This window comes from Ailuropoda melanoleuca, chromosome 9 (genome assembly GCF_002007445.2).
Source record: "Ailuropoda melanoleuca isolate Jingjing chromosome 9, ASM200744v2, whole genome shotgun sequence".
In the NCBI taxonomy this organism is placed as follows: domain Eukaryota; kingdom Metazoa; phylum Chordata; class Mammalia; order Carnivora; family Ursidae; genus Ailuropoda; species Ailuropoda melanoleuca.
Window position 1 is genome coordinate 27,833,014 of NC_048226.1, and position 23,724 is coordinate 27,856,737.

The 23,724-nt window shown below is 37.6% G+C and overlaps 1 protein-coding gene across 4 annotated transcripts in view; it reads right to left on the minus strand.

Moving 5' to 3' along the window:
• The window catches only part of SCAPER (S-phase cyclin A associated protein in the ER), a 490,627-nt gene that overhangs the window by 262,315 nt on the left and 204,588 nt on the right, over positions 1–23,724 (minus strand). For all 4 annotated transcript variants that reach the window (XM_034668001.1, XM_034667999.1, XM_034668000.1 and 1 more), the window contains exon 19: positions 10,733–10,869. In XM_034668001.1, the coding sequence (XP_034523892.1) occupies positions 10,733–10,869 (137 nt within the window). The remainder of the gene's footprint in view (positions 1–10,732; positions 10,870–23,724) is intronic.

Here is a 23,724-nt window from a genome sequence, read left to right on the forward strand (position 1 = left end):
CTTCCTTCTCCTACCGATCTTCCTACTTCTTATGTTCCATAAATGAGTGAAACCATATGATAACTGTCTTTCTCTGCCTGACTTATTTCGCTTAGCATTATCTCCTCCAGTCCTGTTCATGTTCCTGCAAATGTTGAGAAATCATTCTTTTTGATGACTGAGTAATATTCCATTGTATTATGGACCAGATCTTGTTAATCCAGTCATCTGTTGAAGGGCATCTCAGTTCCTTCCACAATTTAGCTATTGTGGACAATGCTGCTATGAACATTGGGGTGCATATGGCCCTTCTCTTCACTACATCTGTATCTTTGGTAAATACCCAGTAGGGCAATTGCTGGATCATAGGAGNGGCTGGGTCAAGGGTAGCTCAATTTTCAACTTTTTAAGGGACCTCCACACTGTTTTCCAAAGTGGCTGTACCAACTTGCATTCCCACCAACAATGTAGGAGGGATCCCCTTTCTCCACATCCTCTCAAACATTTGTTGTTTCCTGCCTTGTCAATTTGCCATTCTAACTGGCGTAAGGTGGTATCTCAGTGTGGTTTTGATTTGAATTTCCCTGATGGCTAATGATTTTGAACATTTTTTCACGTGTCTATTAGCCATTTGTATGTCATCATTGGAAAAGTGTCTGTTCATATCTTCTGCCCATTTTTTAATTTATTTGTTTCTCATGTATTGAGTTTGAGAAGTTTGTAGATCTTGGATACCAGTCTTTTACCTGTAGTGTCATTTGCAAATATCTTCTCCCATTCCGTGGGCTGCCTCTTAGTTTTTTTGACTGTTTCCTTGGATGTGCAGAAGCTTTTTATCTTGATGAAGTCTCACAAGTTCATTTTTTCTGATGTTTCTCTTGCCTTTGGAGATGTGTCATGAAAACAGTTGCCATGGTCGATGTCAAAGAGGTTGCTGCCTATGTTCTCCTCTAGGATTTTGATGGATTCCTGTCTCACATTGAGGTCTTTCATCCATTTGGAGTTTATTTTTGTGTATGGTGTGAGAGAGTGGTCAAGTTTCATTCTTTTCCATGTAGCTGTCCAATTTTCCCAGAACCATTTATTGAAGACACTGTCTTTTTTCCACTGGATGTTTTTTCCTGCTTTGCCAAAGATTAGTTGGCAAAGGAGCCGAGGGGCCATTTCTGGGTTCTCTATTCTGTTCCACTGGTTTTTGGGCCAGTACCATGCTGTCTTTGTGATCACAGCTTTGTAGTATAGCTTGAAATCCAGCAATGTGATGCCCCCAGCTTTGTTTTTCCTCTTCATCAATTCCTTGGTGATTCGGGGCCTTTTCTGGTTCCACACAAATTTAAGGGCTGTTGTTCCAGTTTTTTTAAAAATGACATTGGTATTTTGTTAGGGATGGCACTGAAAGTGTAGATTGTTCTGGGTAGCATAGACATTTTAACTATGTTTATTCTTCCAATCCATGAGCATGGAATATTTTTCCATGTTTTTGTGTCTTCTTCAATGTCTTTCAAGAGTGATTTGTAGTTTCTAGAATATAGATCCCTTACATCTCTGGTTAAGTTAATTCCGAGATAATGTATGATTTTTGGTGCTACTGTAAATGGGATGGATTCCCTAATTTTTCTTTCTTCAGTCTCATTGTTCGTGTATAAAAATGCAACTGATTTCTGAGCATTGATTTTGTATCCCGCCACATTACTGAATTGCTCTATAAGTTCTAGTAGTTTGGCAGTGGAGTCTTTTGGGTTTTCCATAGAGAGTATCATGTCATCTGTGAAGAGAGACACTTTGACTTCTTCTCTGCTGATTTGGTTCCCTTTTATCCCTTTTTGCTGTCTGATTGCTGTTGCAAGAACTTCTGGTACTATGTTGAATAATACTGGCGAGAGTGGGCATCCTTCTCGTGTTCCTGGTCTTGAGGGAAAAGCTTCCAGCTTTTCCCCATTGAGAATGATATTTGCTGTAGGCTTTTCATAGATGGTTTTTATGAAATTGAGGAATGTACCCACTATTCCTACACTCTGAAGGGTTTTAATCAGGAAAGGATGCTGTATTTTGTCAAATGCTTTTTCTGCATGAATTGAGGGGATCATATGGTTCTTGACTCTTACCTTGTTGATATGATGAATCACACGGATCAATTTGCAAATGTTGAACCACCCTTGCATCCCAGGGATGAATCCCACTTGCTCATGATGGATAACCTGTGTCATGTACTGCTGGATCCTATTAGCTAGGATCTTGTTGAGAATTTTGGTGTCCATATTCATCAGGAACATCGGTCTGTAATTCTCCGTTTTGATGGGGTCTTTACCTCGTTTGAGGATTAAGGTAACTCTGGCCTCATAGAATGAGTTTGTTAGTTTTCCTTCAGTGTCCTTTTTTTGAAATAGATTCAGGAGGATAGGTATTATTTCTTCTTTGAATGTTTGGTAGAATTCCCCAGGGAATCTGTCAGGCCCTGGACTCATTTTTTGGAAGGTTTTTGATCACTGCTTCAATCGCTTCATAATAATTGGACTGTTTAAAAAATCAATTTCTTCCTGTTTCAGTCTTGGTAGTTTATAGGTTTCCAGAAAGGCATCCACTTCTTCCAGATTGTTTAATTACTGGCATAAAGCTGTTGTTAAAAGTTTCTAATGATCCTTCCTATTTCATTGATGGTGGTTGTGACCGCCCCCTTTCATTCATAATTTTATTAATTTGGGTTCTTTCTCTATTCTTTGGATAAGTCTTGCCAGTGGCTTATTGATCTTATTTATTCTTTCAAAGAACCAGCTTCTAGTTCTATTGATCTGTTCTGCTGTGCTCCTGGTTTCTAATTCATTGACGTCTGCTCTAATCTTGTTCAACTGCTTTCTCATGCGTGGGTTAGGCTTGTTCTTTTGTTCCACCTCCAGCTTCTTGAGGTGAGAATATAAAAACTGCATTTTAGATTTTTCTATTCTTTGGAGTGAGGCTTGGATGGTTATGTATTTTCCCCTTACGACTGCCTTTGCAGTATCCCATAGGTTTTGGACCATTGTTTTCATTCTCGTTGGTCTCCATAAATTGTTTAAATTGATTTTAATTTCCTGGTTTACCCAATCATTCTTGGGCAGGATAGTTTTCAGTTTCCACGTGTTTTGAGTTTCTTCCAAATTTTTCCTTGTGATTGAGTTCCAATTTCAAAGCAATATGGTCTGAGAATATGCAGGGAATAATTTCAGTCTTTTGGTATCAATTGAGACCTGTTTTGTGACCAACTATATGGTCTATTCCGGAGAATGTTCCATGTGCATTTGAAAAGAATGAGTATTCTGTTGTTCTCAGGCGTAGTGTTCTATATATATCTATGAGGTCCATCTGGTCTAGTATGTTATTCAAAGCTCTTGTTTCTTTGTTGATTTTCTGCTTAGGTGATCTGTCTATTGCTGATAGTGGAGTGTTGAGGTCCCCTACTATTAACATATTTTTATCTGTATGTCTCTTTATTCTGGTTAAGAGTTGGCTTGTGTATCTTGCTGCTCCCCTGTTGGGGGCGTAAATATTTATAATTGTCATATCCACTTGTTGGATACATCCTTTAAGAATAATATAGTGTCCTTCTGTATCTCTAACTACAGTCTTTAGTTTAAAATCTAATATGATATAAGAACTGCTACCCCAGCTTTCTTTTGAGGTTCACTGGCATGAAAAATGGTTTTCCGTGCCTTCACTTTCAGGCTGGATGTATCTTTAGGTTCAAGATGGGTCTCTTTTAGACAGCAAATGGATAGGTCATATCTTTTTATCCGATCTGCAACCCTGTGGCGCTTTATGGGAGCATTTAGGCCATTTACATTGAGACTGATTATTGAGAGATATGATTTTAATGATGTCATGTTGCCTGTAAAGTCTATGTTTCTATAGATTGTGAATTTCTGTTCTGTATCACTCTTGGGGCCTTTTTACTTTTATAGAACCCCCCTTAATATCTCCTGTAGGGCTGGTTCATGGTTATGAATTTGGTCAGTGTCTGGCGATCCTGGAAGGTCCTATCTCTCCATCAATTCTGAATGACAGCCTTGCTGGATAAAGGATCCTTGGCTGCATCTTTTTCTCGGATAGAGCTTTAAAAATACCCTGCCAACCCTTCCTCTCATTCCAGGTCTGTGTAGGGAGGTCTGACGTAATTCTGATATTTTTGCCTCTGTATATGAGAAATTTCTTCGCCCTGGCCGCTTTCAGTACTGTATCCTTGGATCTAATATTTGTGAATTGCACTATGATATGACATGACGTGGCATAGGTTTGTCATGGTTGACCTTGGGAGGTCCTCTCTGCCTCTTGGACACGAATGCTTGTTTCCTTTGCTAGATTAGGGAAGTTTTCAGCTACAATTTGTTCAAGTATCTCTTCTAGACCTCTCTCTTTCTCTGCCCCCTCAGGGATGCCGATGAGTCTGACATTGGAACGTTTCATTGAGTTAGTAATCTCCCATAATATACATTCTTGAGATTGGATTTTTTTGAGCCAAGTTTCTGTTTTAACTTTCTCTTCTACCATCCCATCCTCCAATTCGCTAATTCGTTCTTCTGCCTCATTCACCCTGGCCGTCAGAGCATCTAGTTTTAACTGATTTGATTCATAGCATTTTTAATTTTTGCCCGATTCGCTCTCATTTCTGCCCTTAGAGATTCTATATTCTCCTTAATATTTTCATTGATATTTTTTCAAGTCTACACATCATCTTGACCACTGTTACTCTGAACTCCTTTTCTGATAATTTGGTTATATCCATATCCATCAGTTCTGTGGCAGAGGCCACAGACTCATTGTCTTTTCTTTGCTTGTGGGGATTTCTCCTTCTCATCGTTCTGATGAGGAGAGGTTGTAGGGTTGCCCAGTGTCCCAATTATTAACCAGAACCCAGGCGGTGTGCGCTTGTTTTATAGGGACCTTAGGGATGTGGGCTTCTTGATTTTTCAGCCTGCCTTCTGGGGGAGGGGCCTGCTGCACTGATATTCAGGCACCCCTGTTGGGTAGAGTCTCCCTGTCCCCTGCGAGGGGGATGGGGACTGGCACAATGTGAGCCGGTATTTCTGAGAGTCAGAGAAGCAGTTGCTGAATCCTAGTTTCTGTGTCTGAACAGAGAGATCGCAGTCCATGCTCCACTGAGCTATCTTGGCCTCTTTAACTCTGTTTCTGTTGGTGCTGCTAAAAACCCTGCAGCATCCTGGGTTGTGCACCCCACAGCCAGTGTCCCAGCCCTTGCTTCTAGGGCTGGCACATCTCTGTCCTTTGTGATTCTAACACCACCAGCTGCCCCCGGTTCCCACACGCTCCCTAGCTCCCAGTATCAGTCCGGTTCCAGTGAGCGCTCCAGAGCTCCGGTTTTCAGTCAGGTCATGTGCGCGCTCCCAAGCTCTCAGATTCAGTCTAGTTCGCGTGTGCGCTCTGGAGCTCTGGTTGTCAGTTTGGACACAGGTGCGCTCCCGAACTCCCGGTATCAGTCTAGTTCGAGTGTGCGCTCTGGAGTTTCGGTTTTCGGTCTTGTCCCACGTGCATTCCCAGGCTCATGGCCTCAGTCTGCTCTCTTGCGGGTGCAGGTCTGCAAGTCCGGCCCGCTCCCCAGTGCATGTGGCTACTGCTTCCCAGTGCCTGAGCGCAGCGGCTCCCTTCCCCTTCCGTTTATCTTCCAATATCTGCGTGCAGATTCACGGCTCCCTGCTTCATACCTCAAAACTCAATGCTGGAGATGCTCATTTGTAGAGATCCAGATGTATCTTCCTGCATCTCAGGCTGATTCTGTGGGTCTTCAGGATGGTCTGGTACCTATCCAGCTCGACTCAGGGGACCAGCTGAAAAGGGGGACCCCTACTCCTCTGCCATCTTAACCCCTAAAAATCCTCTCTGTTCTATTTCTCTCTCCCTTCACCCAACCCCTGGCAACCACACATGTTTTTGCTGTCTTTATAAGTCTGCCTTTTCCAGAACATCATATACCAATGCAAACTGCCATTTGCAACAACATGGACAGACTTTGACGGTATTATGTTTAGTGAAATAAGTTAGACAAACACCGTATGATCTCATTTTGGTAACCAAAAAAAAGAAAAGTAAAAAAAAAAAAAAAGCAAAAACAAATAAACAACCAAGCTCACAGACGAAGAACAGATTTGTGGTTGCCAGATGAGGATAGGCAAAATGGTAGAAGACTGTCAAAAAGAACTTCTAGTTATAAAATAAATGTCATGGGATGTAATGTACAGCATGGCAACTATAGTTGATAATACTGCACTGTATATTTGAAAGTTGCTGAGTAAATCTTAAAGAACAAATAAAACAATTCTATAGCTATGTATGGTGACAGATGTTAATGACTAACCGTGGTGATCACTTCACAAAATATAAAAACATCAAATCATTATGTTGTACACCTGAAACTAATATAATGTTGTATGTCAATTATACCTCAATAATCAATATAGAGTTGTATAGTTTTCATATGTGAATTGTACAGGATGTGAATATCTCAATAAAACTATTATAAAAATCAATGTAATGAACTTCATTGATAAAATTAAAGGGCACATTTCAATACAGGCAAAAAGGCGTTTGAAAATCTGAAAGATTAATCTATGAAAAAAGATCTCAGGAAACTAAGAATAAAAAAAGCTGCCTCAACCTGATAAAGGGCATCTACATAAAACGACAGCTAACACAATACCTTAATGTGAAAAACTAATTACCTCTCCCTAAGAACAGGACCAACACTTCTGTTCAAAATTTTGCCAAAGATGCAATGCAGTGCAATAGAGAATGAAAAGAAGTAAAGAGTATATAATGAATAAAACAAAACTGTTTTTATTCTTAGATATGTTTATGTACATAAAGAAATCTTATAAATTCACAAAGCTATTAAAGCTCATTAGTCAATATGGCAAGTTCCCGGTATATTAATATGCAAAATTAATTGTTTCTATGTACTAACAACAACAACAAAATGAAGTAAAATTATTTTCAATAGCATCAAAAAACTAAAATTGGTAGGGACAAATTTAGCAATATAGTTGTAAAACTTCTACAATGAACGTTACAAAATATTACTAGTAATTAAAGAAGCCAAACACCTTAATCATGGTGGAGGACCCAATACTATCAGATAGATGTCAATTTTTCCTAAGCTGGTCTGCAGATTCAATGTAACCCCAATCAAAATCCTAACCAGCTTTTTTATTTTAGAAACTAAAAACTGATCCTAATATTTATGTGAAAACAAAAGACCTTGGAAAAACAGAACAGTCTCAAAAAAGACAACAAAATTGGAAGACTTGTACTTTATTTCAAGACTTACTATAAAGCCATGGTAATCAAGACAGTTTGAAGACCGATGAATGTATCAACGTTACATAACTGACCACAGAGTCCAGAAATGGATCTACACTTCAGAGACTGATATCTATTTTTTTTTAAAGATTTTACTTATTTATTTGACAGAGATAGAGACAGCCAGCGAGAGAGGGAACAAAAGCAGGGGGAGTGGGAGAGGAAGAAGCAGGCCTCATAGCAGAGGAGCCTGATGTGGGGCTCGATCTCATAACGCCGGGATCGCCCTGAGCCGAAGGCAGACGCTTAACCGCTGTGCCACCCAGGCGCCCCTGATATCTATTTTTTATCAAGGTTTTAAAATAAAAGAATAGAACAGTCCAGAAACAGACTCACAAACAAAGGGAAGGTTCCTTTCTTTTTTTACCCAAAGTGCTAACAGTATAATGGAAAAAGAAACCTTTTCAGCTAATAATGTTGGAACAACTGGTTACCTATATGGAAAAATAAACTTGGACCAATGCTTCATATGATACCCATTAATTTATTTGAGGTGAATCATGAGCCTAAATGCAAAAATAAAACTTACAAAGCTTCTAGAAAAAAATACAGAAGGATTTTTAACTTTTGTTCAGAGGCCTCTTAGAACCCAGAAACCCAAAATAAACATCATCACGAGTAAAAACCTTTGCTTATCAAAGGCTATCTTCAAGAAAATGTAATAGGCAATTTCCAGACTGCAAGAACGAATTTTCAATACACATATCTGGCAATGAACTTTGTAGTGAGAATATATAAACAACTCAAAAGTAAGGTGACAACTCAACTTTTAAAATAGGCAAAAACCTTCAACAGGCACTTCATAAAGAAAGATACTGAACGGTTAAAATGCACATGAAAAGATGCTCAATATATATTATTAGTCACTAGGAAAATGCAAATTAGAACCACATTGAGATACTATGACACTCCTGCTAAAATAGGCTAAAATTTTAAAAACTAACAATATCAAGTGTGTACTGGTGAGACTGTGGAGCAACTGGAACTCCCACATATTGCTGATAGGAGTGTAAAAGAGTACAACCACTACAGAAAATGGTGTGGTACTCCACTTAGAGGCATTTACCCAGGAGAAACGAAAACACATATACACTCAAGGACCTGAGGGGAGCTTAATTTATAAATGCCAAAAACTGGAAACCCAAAAGTCTATCAACAGATGAATAAATAAAAATTGTAGGATATGCACACAATGCATATGTACAATAATAAAAAGACTCAAACTACCTACATGCAACAACACTGATATATCTCAAAAACAGTACACTTAGTTAAAGAAACCAGCCACAAGGGAGTTTGATTTCATTTGAATGCCTTTCCTGAACAGGAAAAAGTAATCTATAATGACAGAAAGCAGGTCAGTGATTACCAAGGGCCAGAGTGGTAAGCAACTGACTTGGAAAGAGGCACAAAGACAATTCTGAAGGAGTATGGATGAGTATCTAGATTTGTCAAAAGTCAACAAGCCATACTGGACACCTCTACATTTCACTTAAATAAATCACACTGCAATGAAGAATAAGTCTACAGATATAGGTAGGTATGTATAAAAAGATCGTATATATACACACACACACGTATATATAGATATATATCTATATCTATAGACTTATCTTCATTGCAGTATGAGATATATATATATATATATATATATATATATATATATATACACATCAATCTAAATATACGTGTGTGTGTGTCAAAATGTTAGCAACAGAATTATAGGTATTTTTTCCATAATGTTAAGATTTTAATAGGTTATCACTACTTATGTTTAAAAAAACAAATAAAACAAAAGTCAAGCTCTTGAGGACAGCCTCAGCAAAAGGGGAACATTTGAGCAAAGACCAGAAGGAGATAGGGAGACAGGTGTATGGATATATGTGGGAAAAGGAAACCTGAGGTTTTGAGAAGAGAGGTGACATGATCTAACTTACATTTTAATACTCTGGCTAGAGTATTTGGAACAGACTGCAAGGAGGCAAGGGCAGAGACAAGGATACTAGTCACAGAGCTACTGCAGTAGTTCAGGTGAGAGATGACAAAGGATTGGTTCAAGGGAAACAGTGAAGTTAGAGAGACATAGTCAAATTCTGAATATATTTTAAATCAAGGCTAACATTATTTGCTGCTGGACTGGATGTGAGGTGTGGGAAAAAGAGAAAGGTCAAGGACGACCTCAAGGGTTTTTGGCATACAAAGCTAGAATAGAGTATCCATTTACTGAGACAGAGAAGACTATGGGACAAAGGGGTTTTGGAGAGTGGGGTGAGGGAGAGAACAACAGGAGATTATGTTTGAGTAAAATTGAAGATATTAAATTGGTGATCATCACGAAGTAGAGGATATTTAGAGACACAGGACTGGGGAAGCTTAGCAAGGGAATATGTATAGAGGAAAAAAAGAACTCACAAAAATGGGCTGTATGGCATTTCAGTGTCAGGAAGTCAGTAAGTTGTTAGCATAAACTAGAAATGAAGGTCAGTAATACCTTCAAGTATACTGTGAAACTATTTTTAGAAACTTAGAGGAATCTTAAAAAATACAATCAAAAAAGCCTTTTTTATTCTTTGTTTGTTTTCACTGATTCTGGAAGATAAAATGGACACCTTTAGTTCCATTCTTAAATTGGAAACTATAGAGCGATAACCACTATTCACCTTCTAGAACTATATTTCTATAATCCCATGGGTCAACTTCTCCAACTTTCAAAACATTTGGTAATAAAGGTAAAACAACATATTTAGATTATCTTCCCTCAAACAGCAAAAATTATCTTCTACAGAGGAACTACATTTGTGTCATGAATAAGCCCCATCAGTCATCAGGTGATGCTCAAAGCATGTGAGGCAATGATGTACTACACAGCTGTCTGATCCTCAGATGTTACTTTGGAGGCTGATGATAAACTACAGGTCTGACAACTCACTTTCCATTTCAAGATATTTCTTGAACTTTTTCTTGTTGTGACAGGCAACCAAATTGATTAAACCTAGTCATGGGATTTGACACTACAGCCAGCAGACTTCTATTTGTTGATTGCTATTGATTTTCTTTGATACCTCATTTAAAAATCAATAGTTGGAAAGAAAAATAGGCTTAGTTTACACATACTTAAACATACTACTGTATGCTGGAGGAGGCACAAGTTTGGCAAGGCTTTGGCATCCAATTATAAGAAGAGCTCTTAACAGGTGAAAGCAAGGGCTTTAGATCGATATGCAGTTTTCTTTCTCAATCAAAGAAAGTGGCTATAAATTAGGCTCATCAGTATTATTTTCAAGGCTATCTTAAAGCAAACAAGTTGAAACTTTTGTGCAGGGCAGAGGGTCTTCCTTAGATTTACATTAAAAAGGATATATCACTAACAGTTTTTGTTTTGTCTTATTTTTAAGGATATTTATGGTACCTGGAATTCATCCGGGCTTTTATCTTTTTGGCTTTTTTTTTATTTTTCTGCCGCTCTTCTCCATCTTTCAAAGGCTCTGGTAGAGCTGCACTTTCAACCACAATGTCAATAATATACTTCTTTAAAGAAAGATGCTCCTGTAAGATAGATAAATAATGATGATGATGATGCTGGTTAAAAAATAACATAGCATTGCTATAGACTATAGTGAGTATAAAACAGTATATAGATGAAGTAAAAGGAATCTTTATGAAATTCTAGCTTTCACAATTGCTTTGGAAAACACTGAAGAAATTGTTTTACTTAAGATTTCATTGACTTAAGGAAGGCACGTGATGTGATGAGCCCTGGGTATTATATAAAACTGACCTATTACTGATCACTACATCTGAAACTAATGATGTACTATAAGTTGGCTAATTGAATTTGAATTTAAAAAAGGATTTCATTGACTTCTCAAACCTTTGCTTATGATAAATGCTAAGGATACAAGGACATATCCCTGTGCCTCACAACCACACAGTGTAGAAAGAGATATATATATATATATATATATATATATATATATATATATAGTATGTATACACACACATACACAAATCTACAATATCAACCAATAAGGGCCAATTAAAAAGTTAGACTGCTATAGGAGTTCAAAAGGAAAACAAAAGCACTGTTCAGTGGGGGTGAGGAGGAGAGGTTTCAAGAAGGAAGTACCAAGTCTGCTATCTCTTGAAGGATGGACTGAATTTGAACATATGGATATTGGATATTTGTGTGTTTGTTTGGCCTGGGAGTTAGGAAAGGTGGCAGAAAGGAAATGTAAAAAGGCATCTCAAAAAACACAAGAAGAGATGAAAACAGAATGTGGTTATTGGCCACAAAGATCTGGTTTGGCTGGAGCATGCAGAAGTCTGGCCCCACATCCCTCCTTATCAATGTTAGATTTTACAGCCCTCACTATAATCACTTCCTTGCATGTACACAGCATGTACATTCCCTTCCCCTCTCCTCTTTATTCATGCTTGCATGGCAAAATCTAAACTCTAAACCAACTCTCACCCTACTCTGTACACATGCCTCGGCAGATCAAAGTGGCTATAATTATGAATTGTGTTGACTACTCTCACATTAAATTTATGACATTATAACTCAAATGGCCTCTAGTATTGCCAGGCAATCAAGGAAACTTAAACTATTTTCTCCACATACTCTTTCTAGAAATTATTTAAGACCTTCCCCTCAAATTTCTAACACCCTATAGATCACTTCCTCTTTCCTGACACTTTTTTTCACTAGGCTTCCAGACATTACACTATCCTCCTAACCCACCAGCCGCACCTTCTAAGTCTTCTTTACTGGATCCTTTTGCTCTGCTTAACCAATAAATGTTGGAGTATCCCAGAGCTATTCTTCTCTATCCAAACTCACTCATCAAGTGCAGTGACTTGAAATATTATTTATACAAAGGCAATTCTCAAATTTTTATTTCTAGCCTTGACCTCTCCTCTGAACTCCACTCCTACATCAAACTATCAAAAAATCTCCACTTAGATGGAGTATTTCCATCATAATCATTTCCAAGTAACAGTCCATAACAAAACACTTACGCTTCCCATATACATACTCTTCCCACAGTGCTTCCCATTTCAGTAAACGGTACTATCATTCACACAACTTCTCATAAATACATCAGCAAATCCTAAGAGCTCTACTTCTAAATACATCCAAAAATTCATTCCAAATTGAATCACTTCTCTCCACCACCATCATCATATCTGTACAACTGCAATAGCTTATCAATTAGACTCTCAAGTCTTTTCGTTATAAAAGCAGTGATATTTTTAAAATATTAATCACAACACGTCATTCTTACTAAAATCTTGCCTTCTCAGCACATTTAAGTAAAATCCAAAGTCCTTACAATGGCCTACCAAGCTCTATATCATTGACCTCTCTGACCTCATCTTATAGTATTCTCTCCTTTTTTCACTCTACTACATCCACAGTTGTGTAGACAACACAGATGTTGTTCCTCATATTCATCAGGATTGTTACTGCCTCACGAATCTATATATGTTGTTCCCTTAGCCAAGAATATTCTTCTTTCATATATTTGCATGGCCTCAGCTGAAATGAATACCCAAACTTAAGTAACACCCTTTACTATCTGCCATCTCTTTATTCTGTTTATTTTTCTTTATAGGACTTGCCTAACATCAAATATTCATTTGCAATCTCCTGCACTAGAATATAAGTTTCATGAAGGCAATAACTTTGTTTTGCTCACTGATGTTTCTGTATCTGGTACTATGCCTGGCATATGGTAGGCAATCAATAAGTATGTGTTAAATAAATGAATAAATGAGAAAAAAACAATATAGTAGGAACTAATAATAGTATTTATGGCCAAAAGAGTGAAGATGCTCAAAAGGTACAGACTTTGAGTAAAATAAATAAATCCTGGGGGTGTAATGTATAGCATGGTGACTACAGTTAACAATACTGTATTATATATTTGAAAGTTTCTAAGAGATTAGATCATAAAAATTCTCATCACAAGAAAGAAATTGTAACTATATGTGGTAATGGATGTTAATTAAATTAGCTGTGATAATTATTTCACTACATATATATGTATGTATACATAATACATAGATATACACACACACATTTCAAACATTATGTTGTACACCTAAAACTAATACAATGCTATATGTCAATTATATCTCAATTTAAAAAACACACAAAGGTATTTATGAAGGCTTATTACTAAGCTTAGTACTTTATATATAATCACTCATTTAGTCCTTTAAACTATACTTAGAACATACTTAGAATCACGGAACACTACATCAAAAACTAATGATGTACTATATGGTAACTAATATAACATAATAAAAATATTTAAAAGAAGAACATACTTAGAAGATATGTATTTTTATTATTCCCATTTAAACTATGAGAACAAACACAAAAAGTCAAATTACTTGCCGAAAGTTAGAATGTCAAAATCATAACTGACCAACATTTGCAGAGAGTAAAGTGATAAAGCCTAAATTTAAATCAGACAGTATGATTAGGGTGTCTACACTCCTGGCTTCTACCTTAGCAATATGACTGGAAAGTAGGCTTGGGCCAAAGAATTGTACTCATTATGAAAGTTTTCAAATCATAAAGTACCAAAAAAATAAAAATAAACCAACACTCAACAGCCAAAGAAGAAAATACTCTCTCAAAAGCTAAGCAATTATCTTCTTTGATAAGCTAGGCCTATTATACGGAAAGACACCTTCATTTCAAATCCAACTAGAAAAAATAACCCAGGTCTTACATCAAAAGAAAGCAATAATATAAATAAAGATAATCCTCTTACCATATCTCCTAAGGATACATCGTACAATGCAAGTCATATATGAAATCACCACCCATGTTACCATTTTTTGAATACTTAATATGTGATCAGCAAAGGGCTTAATTGTGTACATTATTTCCTATAATCTTAACCCCACAGATCAGGTGGCAATATGTTTAAATTTTTAAGATGCTTGACAATGGCTCATAGAGGTTTGGTATTACGTCCACAGTCATGAAGCTTAAGGTCAAAACCACAATTGCCTGACTTCACGAGACCAAGCTTTTCTGGTACTCTATATTCCCTTCACCTAACATGGCTCATGTAGACTAAGTCTCTCACATGTAAATTTCTACTTCTGCACAAAGGAAAAGTAGTATTCTAAATGACATCTTCAATTTTATGAAAGTTCCAATTATACTGTTTTCAGCTATACATAAATGTCATTTAGGTATCTAATGGAATCCACTTAGTATCCTTATACATAAATACAGACTTTATATAAAACAAATTTGGGACTCTATCCAGAACTGTCAAAATCGTTATCTTTTTAAAGAACATTTACATACACAAACACACATGCATTATGTACTCACATTAATATTAACATTTTAAAAAATCTCAAAACTATAAACGAATGAGAATATAAATTTATATTTCATTTGACTACTTTAATAGTAAGTTCTTTTTTTTAAAGATTCTTATTTGTTTGTTTGTTTGTTTATTTACTTATTTATTTATTTAATTTGACAGAGATAGAGACAGCCAGCGAGAGAGGGAACAAAAGCAGGGGGAGTGGGAGAGGAAGAAGCAGGCTCATAGCAGGAGGAGCCTGATGTGGGGCTCGATCCCATAACACCGGGATCATGCCCTGAGCCAAAGGCAGACGCTTAACCGCTATGCCACCCAGGCGCCCCAATAGTAAGTTCTTTCTTAATACAAAATCAGTAAGGGTTAATTATAGAAAATATAAATAAAATTAAGAAATAAAAATTTCAAAAAACATAAAAAAAAATAAAAATCTATAATACTAACACCTAAAATTAATAATTTGAGTACATCTTTCCAGACATTTTTTGTATATATATTTTTGTAAAAGTGGGATACACCATTTATGATATTACATAAACTGCTTTTGCATTTAACATTGCAAATACAGGGGTGCCTCAGTGGCTTAGTTGATTAAACATCTGCCTTCAGCTTGGGTCATGATCCCAGAGTCCTGGAATCCAGCTCTGCATCAGGCTCCCTGCTCAGCACGGAGCCTGCTTCTCCCTCTGCCTCTCCCACTACCCCACCTCCAGCTTGTGATCTCTCTCTCTCTCTCTCTCTAATAAATAAATAAAATCATAAAAAAAACCCTGCAAATATATTCATACCATTAAATAATATTCTACAACATAATCCAGTGGCTTAATCCAGCCTGCTTCTCCCTCTGCCTCTCCCACTACCCCACCTCCAGCTTGTGATCTCTCTCTCTCTCTCTCTAATAAATAAAATCATAAAAAAACCCTGCAAATATATTCATACCATTAAGTAATATTCTACAACATAATCCAGTGGCTTAAGGTATTCCATTTCATGAATATACCTAATTTTACTAAATGCTTTATTTTTAGATATTTGGATAATTTTTTATTTTCAATATTATAAATATCAGTGCAACAAATATTCCTATAGTTAAAAATTTAAACACATAATCTACTTTTCCCTTATGATCAAATCATGGAACTGAAATTACTGCATTGCAGATTACATGTATTTTTAAGGATTTTCGTTAAGAGCTCCCAAACTGAACCAAAATGGGAATTAATTTATATCTCAACAAGTGATTTGCCAGTACCTAGTATTTCTATTTTGTTTATAAATCTGTCAATCTGTTGGCTGAAATACTGGTGTTAGTATGTTAGACCATTTGTATTTTGTCCTCTGTGATTTAAAATGTGTATTTTGTCTAGTTTTCTATAAACACGTTTCAACTTTTTTATATATATATCCTTTTGGTGGTTTGCATTACATTTTAGTTTCTGTAAGAAACAGACTGATTCTGGGTAATAAAAGAAACACATTGTTGGATATGACAGAGAATAATTAGTAGTCATTTTCCCATTAAAACTATAAAGACCTTATACAGGAAGGTTTTGAGATGGCTTCTGAAGATGGAAAGCATATATAAAGGTTTTTCAACATTAAGGAGTGGTTGAGGAAATTATGTTATATTTCCATGAGGAAGTATTAGTCATTAAAATGCTTCCAACAGAAGACTGTGAATATAAGGCAGCAGTGGCAGCAAAGATTCAGATTCTAAAATTATCATACAGAACAGAAAGAGCAATTATATACCAAAACCAAAACCCATAGAAAAATATTTACAATAAAACAAGGTGACAATGTATCCTCCTAACCCCCAAATAGAAGTAGGTGAGGTCAAATTACCAAGACATCTAGTAGGGCTTCAGTGTCTTTGAAGAAGAAATCGAAGGGAAACAAAAGAATGAATAATGAACTTCAGATCAGAACTCTAGGAAAGGAAGCATTTTTCACTGGAGAATTCAATAGGCCAATTTGAGAACTGCATTTAAAAGGGAGAAAAATTTACCCATTGTGGTGGCAGGTGAATGAAACGTAGCTGAATTAAAGACTGAAAAATTTGGGGAGCCTGGGTGGCTCGGTTGGTTAACTGACTATCTTCGGCTCAGGTCGTGATCTTGGAGTCCTGTAATCAAGTCCCGCATCAGGCTCCCTGTTCAGCTTCTCCCTCTGATGCCCTCCCCTCTCATGCTCTCTCTCTCATTCTGTCTCTCAAATAAATAAATAAAATCTTTCTTTAAAAAAAAAAGACTGAACAATCTGGTGTAGGCTAGTCCCTTATGAACTCTCAAAACTGATCCACGGAAGAAACTGATACAAAAGGAATTTAATTGAACAATGTAGAGATGACAATGAAAAATGGGAAAATGACATGATAAAAGGAGAGCAATGAAACAGAATCAAGAAATTGCAGGGTGCCTGGGTGGCTCAGTCGGTTAAGTGTCTGCTTTCAGCTCAGGTCATGATCTCAGGGGTCCTGGGATCGAATCCCACATCAGGCTCCCTTGTCATTGGGGAGCCTGCTTCTCCTTCTCCCTATGTTGATCCCCCTGCTTATGCTCTCTCTCTCCCTCATAAATAAATAAAATTAAAAAAAAAATCTCAAGCAAGTTACTGTATGTTACACAAAAATAATAGAAAAGGAGCTCGAGATAATTTAATAGCTACTCTGATTCACAGTTCATTCTAAAGGCCTTCTAAAACTAATTCCACAATAAAGTATCACGGTCAATAGCCAAAACTATTAAAATAAAAAAATTAACTAAAATTAAGCAACAGTACGAATGATGAAAAGACACCAAAGAATTACATGCAATTAATGAATCATTGAACACTACCTCAAAAACTAAAGATGTATTATATGCTGGCTAACTGAACATAAACTAACATAATATAATAAAGAATATTATTATAATAAAAAATTTAAAAAAATAAATATATCCAAACCAAACCAAAAAAAAAAAAATCAAAATCTAATACTCTATTTCAAAATAAACTAAAACAAAATTTTTAAGTGGAAGAAGGCATGAGAAAACGACACAAATTACCATCTTAATAATTCAGAATTTAGGTCACAAGACTAAAAGATTTCAAATGAAAAAAAAATTTAGGAAATGAAGAGAAAATAGAAGATACAGAAAAATGAATAAACACAACAAATGATAGAGGCAAGATGGCAGAGGAGTAGGGAACCTTGTTTCACCTGGTTCCCTGATTTTAGATGGATAACCATGAACCATTTTGAACACCCAAAAAATCAGCCTGAGATGTAAGACTATATATCTGCAACTCTACAAGCAGAGAAGCGACTGCTTTTTGCTAGGCAGGACATATGCAGTTGTGTATCTGTGGGGAGACACCGGAAGATAAATGGAAGGGTGAGGGAGCCTCCATAAGCTGGCTCTGGAAAGTGATATAATACTGGAGCACAAATTCAGAACCCTTAGAAATCTTCTCTAGCGAGAGACATCCTTCTCTGAAAAGGCCTCAGGAAATGAAAAAGACAAAATTCTAGGTGGGGCATTGTGGTCTTGGGATCTGAGGAACAACAGAGTGAATGGGGTGCCTGAACTGATAGAGTGTCCAAGCAGTGGAACGGAGAAGCAGGTTATGGTCAGTGAGCCCAGGAGGGGACTCTCAGCGTGGGTTGCCATAAACTGTGAGCTGGGCCAGTCAGTAATCACTCTTTGCTTGGGCAGCCTGAAAAGGACTGGAATGGGGTGGTGGATGGGGGCATTTACCATTCCCTGGGAGGAGTGAAACGGCTGTGCCCACGATCAGGCAAAGGCTCTTGGGGTGGCAGTGGCCCAGAAAGGACAGTAGGGCAGCACCCAACCATGACCCAGGAGGTATAGGGGCACACGCGAGCCTGCGGCTTCATGTAGTTTTAGAGTCAAAAAGGGCAGTGGGCATACACCACAGGAGGCTGCAGATTTTGACACATGCAGAAGTGGAGACTGTCCTGGAGGGTTAATGAAAGAGGGAGGACTGCGATCTTTCTGCTCTGGGCCAGAGGACTGGGCATGGCCATTTTTGCTCTGATGCTATGAAGAGAACTGGGAAGACTCCAGGGAACAAAAGGCACAGAGAGGACCAGTTTCTACTGAGCCCATCCCCCTGACAGGGAGTGGAACAACTCCGCCCAGGCATGGACACCTGAGAAGCAGCATGGCAGGCCCCTCCCCCAGAAGACAGAATGGAAGAATACGTGGATGACAAGCTTATGGATCTCACAAGTCTCTAAAGCCAGGAGAAAACAGTATATTGAGCTCCAGGTGTTGCCTCATTACTCATTTATTTTTCAGATAAAATTCTCCTTTATTTCTTTTTCTTATGCTTTTTGTCTCTCCGTCTCTCTCTCTCTCTCTCTTTTTTTTTTTTTTAACCTTTTTCCCACTTCATCTAGATTCTTATTATACAAACTTAGGTTTATAGCCACTTTTTAACTTGTATTTTTTCACATCTACATTTTATACATATATGCTTCATTTTAGTTCTTTTTTCACTCTATTCAACTGTATATATGTGCATGTGCGTGTGCGTATATATACACACACTTCTATAGATAGAAGTTTAACTTTTTTCGCAGTTTTGGGATGTGGTGTCTTCTAATACACAGACCAAAATTCATCCAGGAACAAGTGGATCACCCTGCTTTGTCCACTCTGAGAGATTATAGTCTTTATTCCCCACCCTTCAAAAAAATTTTTTTTTAATTTTTTATTCTTGTGTCTCATTATGGCTTTGTTTGCTTTTCTGAAGTGGCTTCCAACCACGTCGCATTTTTCTAGGGTGCATTTTGCTTGGATCGCGGTTGACATTTTGGACTCTGTTCATTTGCCCACCCAAAGTTCTCTGGGGAGAATGACTAGAAGGAGGAACTCACAAAACAAAACAAAACAAAACAAAACACACACACACACACACACACACAAAAACACAAAAAACCCTGAGGCAATGTTCTCTACTACAGAGCTAATTTTGATATGCACCTAAGTAAGATGTAAGCAATAGAATTCAGAATAGCAATCATAAAGTTAATAGCTAGGCTTGAAAAAAGCATAAGTGACAATACAGAATCTCTACGGGCGGAAATGAGATCTAGTCAGGATAAACTTAAAAATGCAATAAATGAGATGCAGTCTAAACTGGATGCTTTAACAGCTAGGGTCAATGAGGTAGAACAGAGAATAAGTGATGCAGAGGGCAGGCTGACAGAAAGGGGGGAAGGTGAAGAAAAGAGGGTAAGATAACTAACAGCCTATGGAAAAAGGCTTGACAGATTAATGATGCCCTGAAAAGTTAAAAATGTCAGAATTACTAGGATCCCCAAGGGGGTGGAGAGAAAGCGAGGGCTACAAGGTATATTTGAGCAAATCATAGCTGAGAACTTCCCTAATCTGGGGAAGGAAACAAGCATTCTTCTCCAAGAGGCAAAGAGATCCCATCCCAAAATCAATAAAAATAGATCAACACCCCAACATGTAATAGTGAAGCTTGCAAATTGTAGAGCCGAAGAAGGTATCCTGACAGCAGCTGGGAAAGGAGGTTCTTTACGTATGGAGGAAGGACCGTAAGAGTAACATCAAACGTATCCACAGAAACCTGGCAGGCCAGAAAAGGCTGGCAAGATGTATTCAGGGTAATAAATGAAAAGAACATGCAGCCGAGAATACTTTATCCGGCAAGGCTGTCATTCAGAATGGGTGGAGAGATAACGAACTTCCAGGACAGGCAGAAACTGAAAGAATATGTGATGACCAAGCCATTCCTGCAAGAAATATTAAGGGGGATTCTGTAAAGCGAAGAGAGATGCCAAGCATAATATAGACCAGAAAGTGACAGAGACAATCTACAGAAACAGGTACTTTACAGGCAATACAATGTCACTAAATTAATATCTTTCAATAGTTACTCCAAATGGAAATGGGCTGAATGCTCCAATCAAAAGACACAGGGTATCAGATTGGATAAAAAAGCAGAACCCATCCATATTGTGTCTATAAGAGACTCATTTTGAACCTAAAGACACCTCCAGATTGAAAGTGAGGGGATGGAGAACCATTTACCATGCTAATGGACTTCAAAAGAAAGCTGGGGTAGCAATCCTCCTAACAGACAAATTCGATTTTAAACCAAAGACTGTAGTAAGAGATGCAGAGGAACATTTTACCACACTTACAGGGTCTATCCAACAAGAAGATCTAACAATTGTAAATATCTATGCTCCAAACATGGGAGAAGCCAATAACATATACCAATTAACAAGCAAAATAAAGAAACATATTGATAATAATACATTAATAGTAGGACACTTCAATACCCCACTCACAGCAATGAACAGAACATATAAGCAGATCAACAAAGAAACAAGAGCTTTGAAGGACACATTAGACCAAACTTTGTAGGTATATACAGAACATTCCATCCTAAAACAACAGAATACTCATGCTTCTCGAGTGCAAATAAAACCTTCTCCAGAATAGATCACACACTGGGTCACTAATCAGTTCTCATCCGATACCAAAAGACTAAGATTATTCCCTGCATATTTTCAGACCACAGTGCGATGAAACTGGAACTCAACCACAAGACGAAATTTGGAAGGAACTCAAACACTAGGAGGTTAAAAAGCATCCTGCTAAAGAATGAATGGGTCAAATGCTTTTTCTGCATCTATTGAGAGAATCATATGATTTTTGGCTTTTTCCTTCTGGATAAAATCTATGACACTAATTGATTTGTGAATGTTGAACCACGCTTGCATCCCAGAGATGAATCCCACTTGGTCATGATGGATAATCCTTTTAATGTACTGTTGGATTCTATTAGCCAGGACCTTGTTGAGGATTTTGGCGTCCGTATTCATTAGGGAAATCAGTCCGTAATTCTCCTTTTTGATGGGGACTTTGCCTGGTTTGGGGATCAAGGTAATATTGGCCTCATAGAATGAGTTTGATAGCTTTCCTTCTGTTTCTATTTTTTGAAATAGCTTTAGGAGAATAGGTATTATTTCTTCTTTGAATGTTTGGTAGAATTCCCTGGGAAAACCATCTGGTCCTGGTGTTTTGTTTTTTGGAAGGTTTTTTATCACTGTTTCAATCTCTTCATAATTAATTGGCCTATTTAAAAAATCAATTTCTTCCTGTTTCAGTCTTGGTAGTTTATAGGTTTCCAGGAAGGCCTCCATCTCTTCCATATTGCTTAATTATTGGCATAAAGCTGTTGATAAAAGTTTCTAATGATCCTTCCTATTTCATTGGTGTTGGCTGTGACCTCACCCTTTTCATTCATAATTTTATTAATTTGGGTCCTTTCTCTATTCTTTTGGATAAGTCTTGCCAGCGGTTTGTCAATTTTATTTACTCTTTCAAAGAACCAGCCTCTAGTTCTGTTGAATCTGCTCTACTGTGGTTCTGGTCTCTAATTCATTGATTTCTGCTCTAATCTTGGTCAACTCCTTCCTTGTCAGTGGGTTAGGCCTGTCCCTCTGTTGCTGTTCCAGTTTCTTGAGGTGAGAATATAGAAACTGCATTTTAGATTTTTCTATTCTTTTGAGTGAGGCTTGGATGGCTATGTATTTCCCCCTTAGGACTGCCTTTGCAGTATCCCATAGGTTTTGGACCGTTGTGTATTCATTCTCGTTGGTCTCCATAAATTGTTTAATTTGTTTTTTGATTTCCTGGTTTATCGAGTCATTCTTGAGCAGGATGGTTCTTAGCCTCCAAGTGTTTNTGTGACCTCACCCTTTTCATTCATAATTTTATTAATTTGGGTCCTTTCTCTATTCTTTTGGATAAGTCTTGCCAGCGGTTTGTCAATTTTATTTACTCTTTCAAAGAACCAGCCTCTAGTTCTGTTGACAAACTGTCTCTCTTCGCAGATGACATGATACTCTCTATGGAAAACCCAGAAGAATCCACCCCCAAACTATTAGAAGTTATAGAACAATTCAGTAAGGTGGCAGGATACAAAATCAATGCCCAGAAATCAGTTGCATTTCTATACACGAATAACGAGACTGAAGAAAGAGAAATTAGGGAATCCATCCCATTTACAATAACACCAAAAACCATGCGTTACCTTGGAATTAACTTAACCAGAGACGTAAAGGACCTATATCCTAGAAACTATAGATCACTTTTGAAAGATATTGAGGAAGACATAAAAAGATGGAAAAATATTCCATGCTCATGGATTGGAAGAATTAACATAGTTAAAATGTCCATACTACCCAGAGCAATCTACACTTTCAATGCTATCCCGATCAAAATACCGAGGACATTTTTCAAAGAACTGGAACAAATAGTCCTTAAATTTGTATGGAACCAGAAAAGGCCCCGAATCTCCAAGGAACTGTTGAAAAGGAAAAACAAAGCTGGGGGCATCACAATGCCGGATTTCGAGCTGTACTACAAAGCTGTGATCACAAAGACAGCATGGTACTGGCACAAAAACAGACACATACACCAATGGAACAGAACAGAGAACCCAGAAATGGACCCTCGGCTTTTTGGGCGACTAATCTTTGAAAGAGCAGGAAAAAACATCCGGTGGAAAAAAGACAGTCTCTTCAATAAATGGTGCTGGGAAAATTGGACAGCTACATGCAAAAGAATGAAACTTGACCACTCTCTCACACCATACACAAAAATAAACNAGCTACCCTATGATCCAGCCATTGCACTACTGGGTATTTACCCCAAAGATACACACGTAGTGAAGAGAAGGGCCATATGCACCCCAATGTTCATAGCAGCATTGTCCACAAAAGCTAATTTGTGGAAGGAGCCGAGATGCCCTTCAACAGATGACTGAATTAAGAAGTTGTGGTCCATGGGGCGCCTGGGTGGCACAGTCGTTAAGCGTCTCCCTTCGGCTCAGGGCATGATCCTGGTGTTCCGAGATCGGGTCCCACATCAGCTCCTCCACTGGGAGCCTGCTTCTCTCTCTCCTACTGCCCCTGCTTGTGTTGCCTCTCTCTCTGGCTGTCTGTCACATAAATAAATAAAATCTTAAAAAAAAAAGAAGTTGTGGTCCATATATA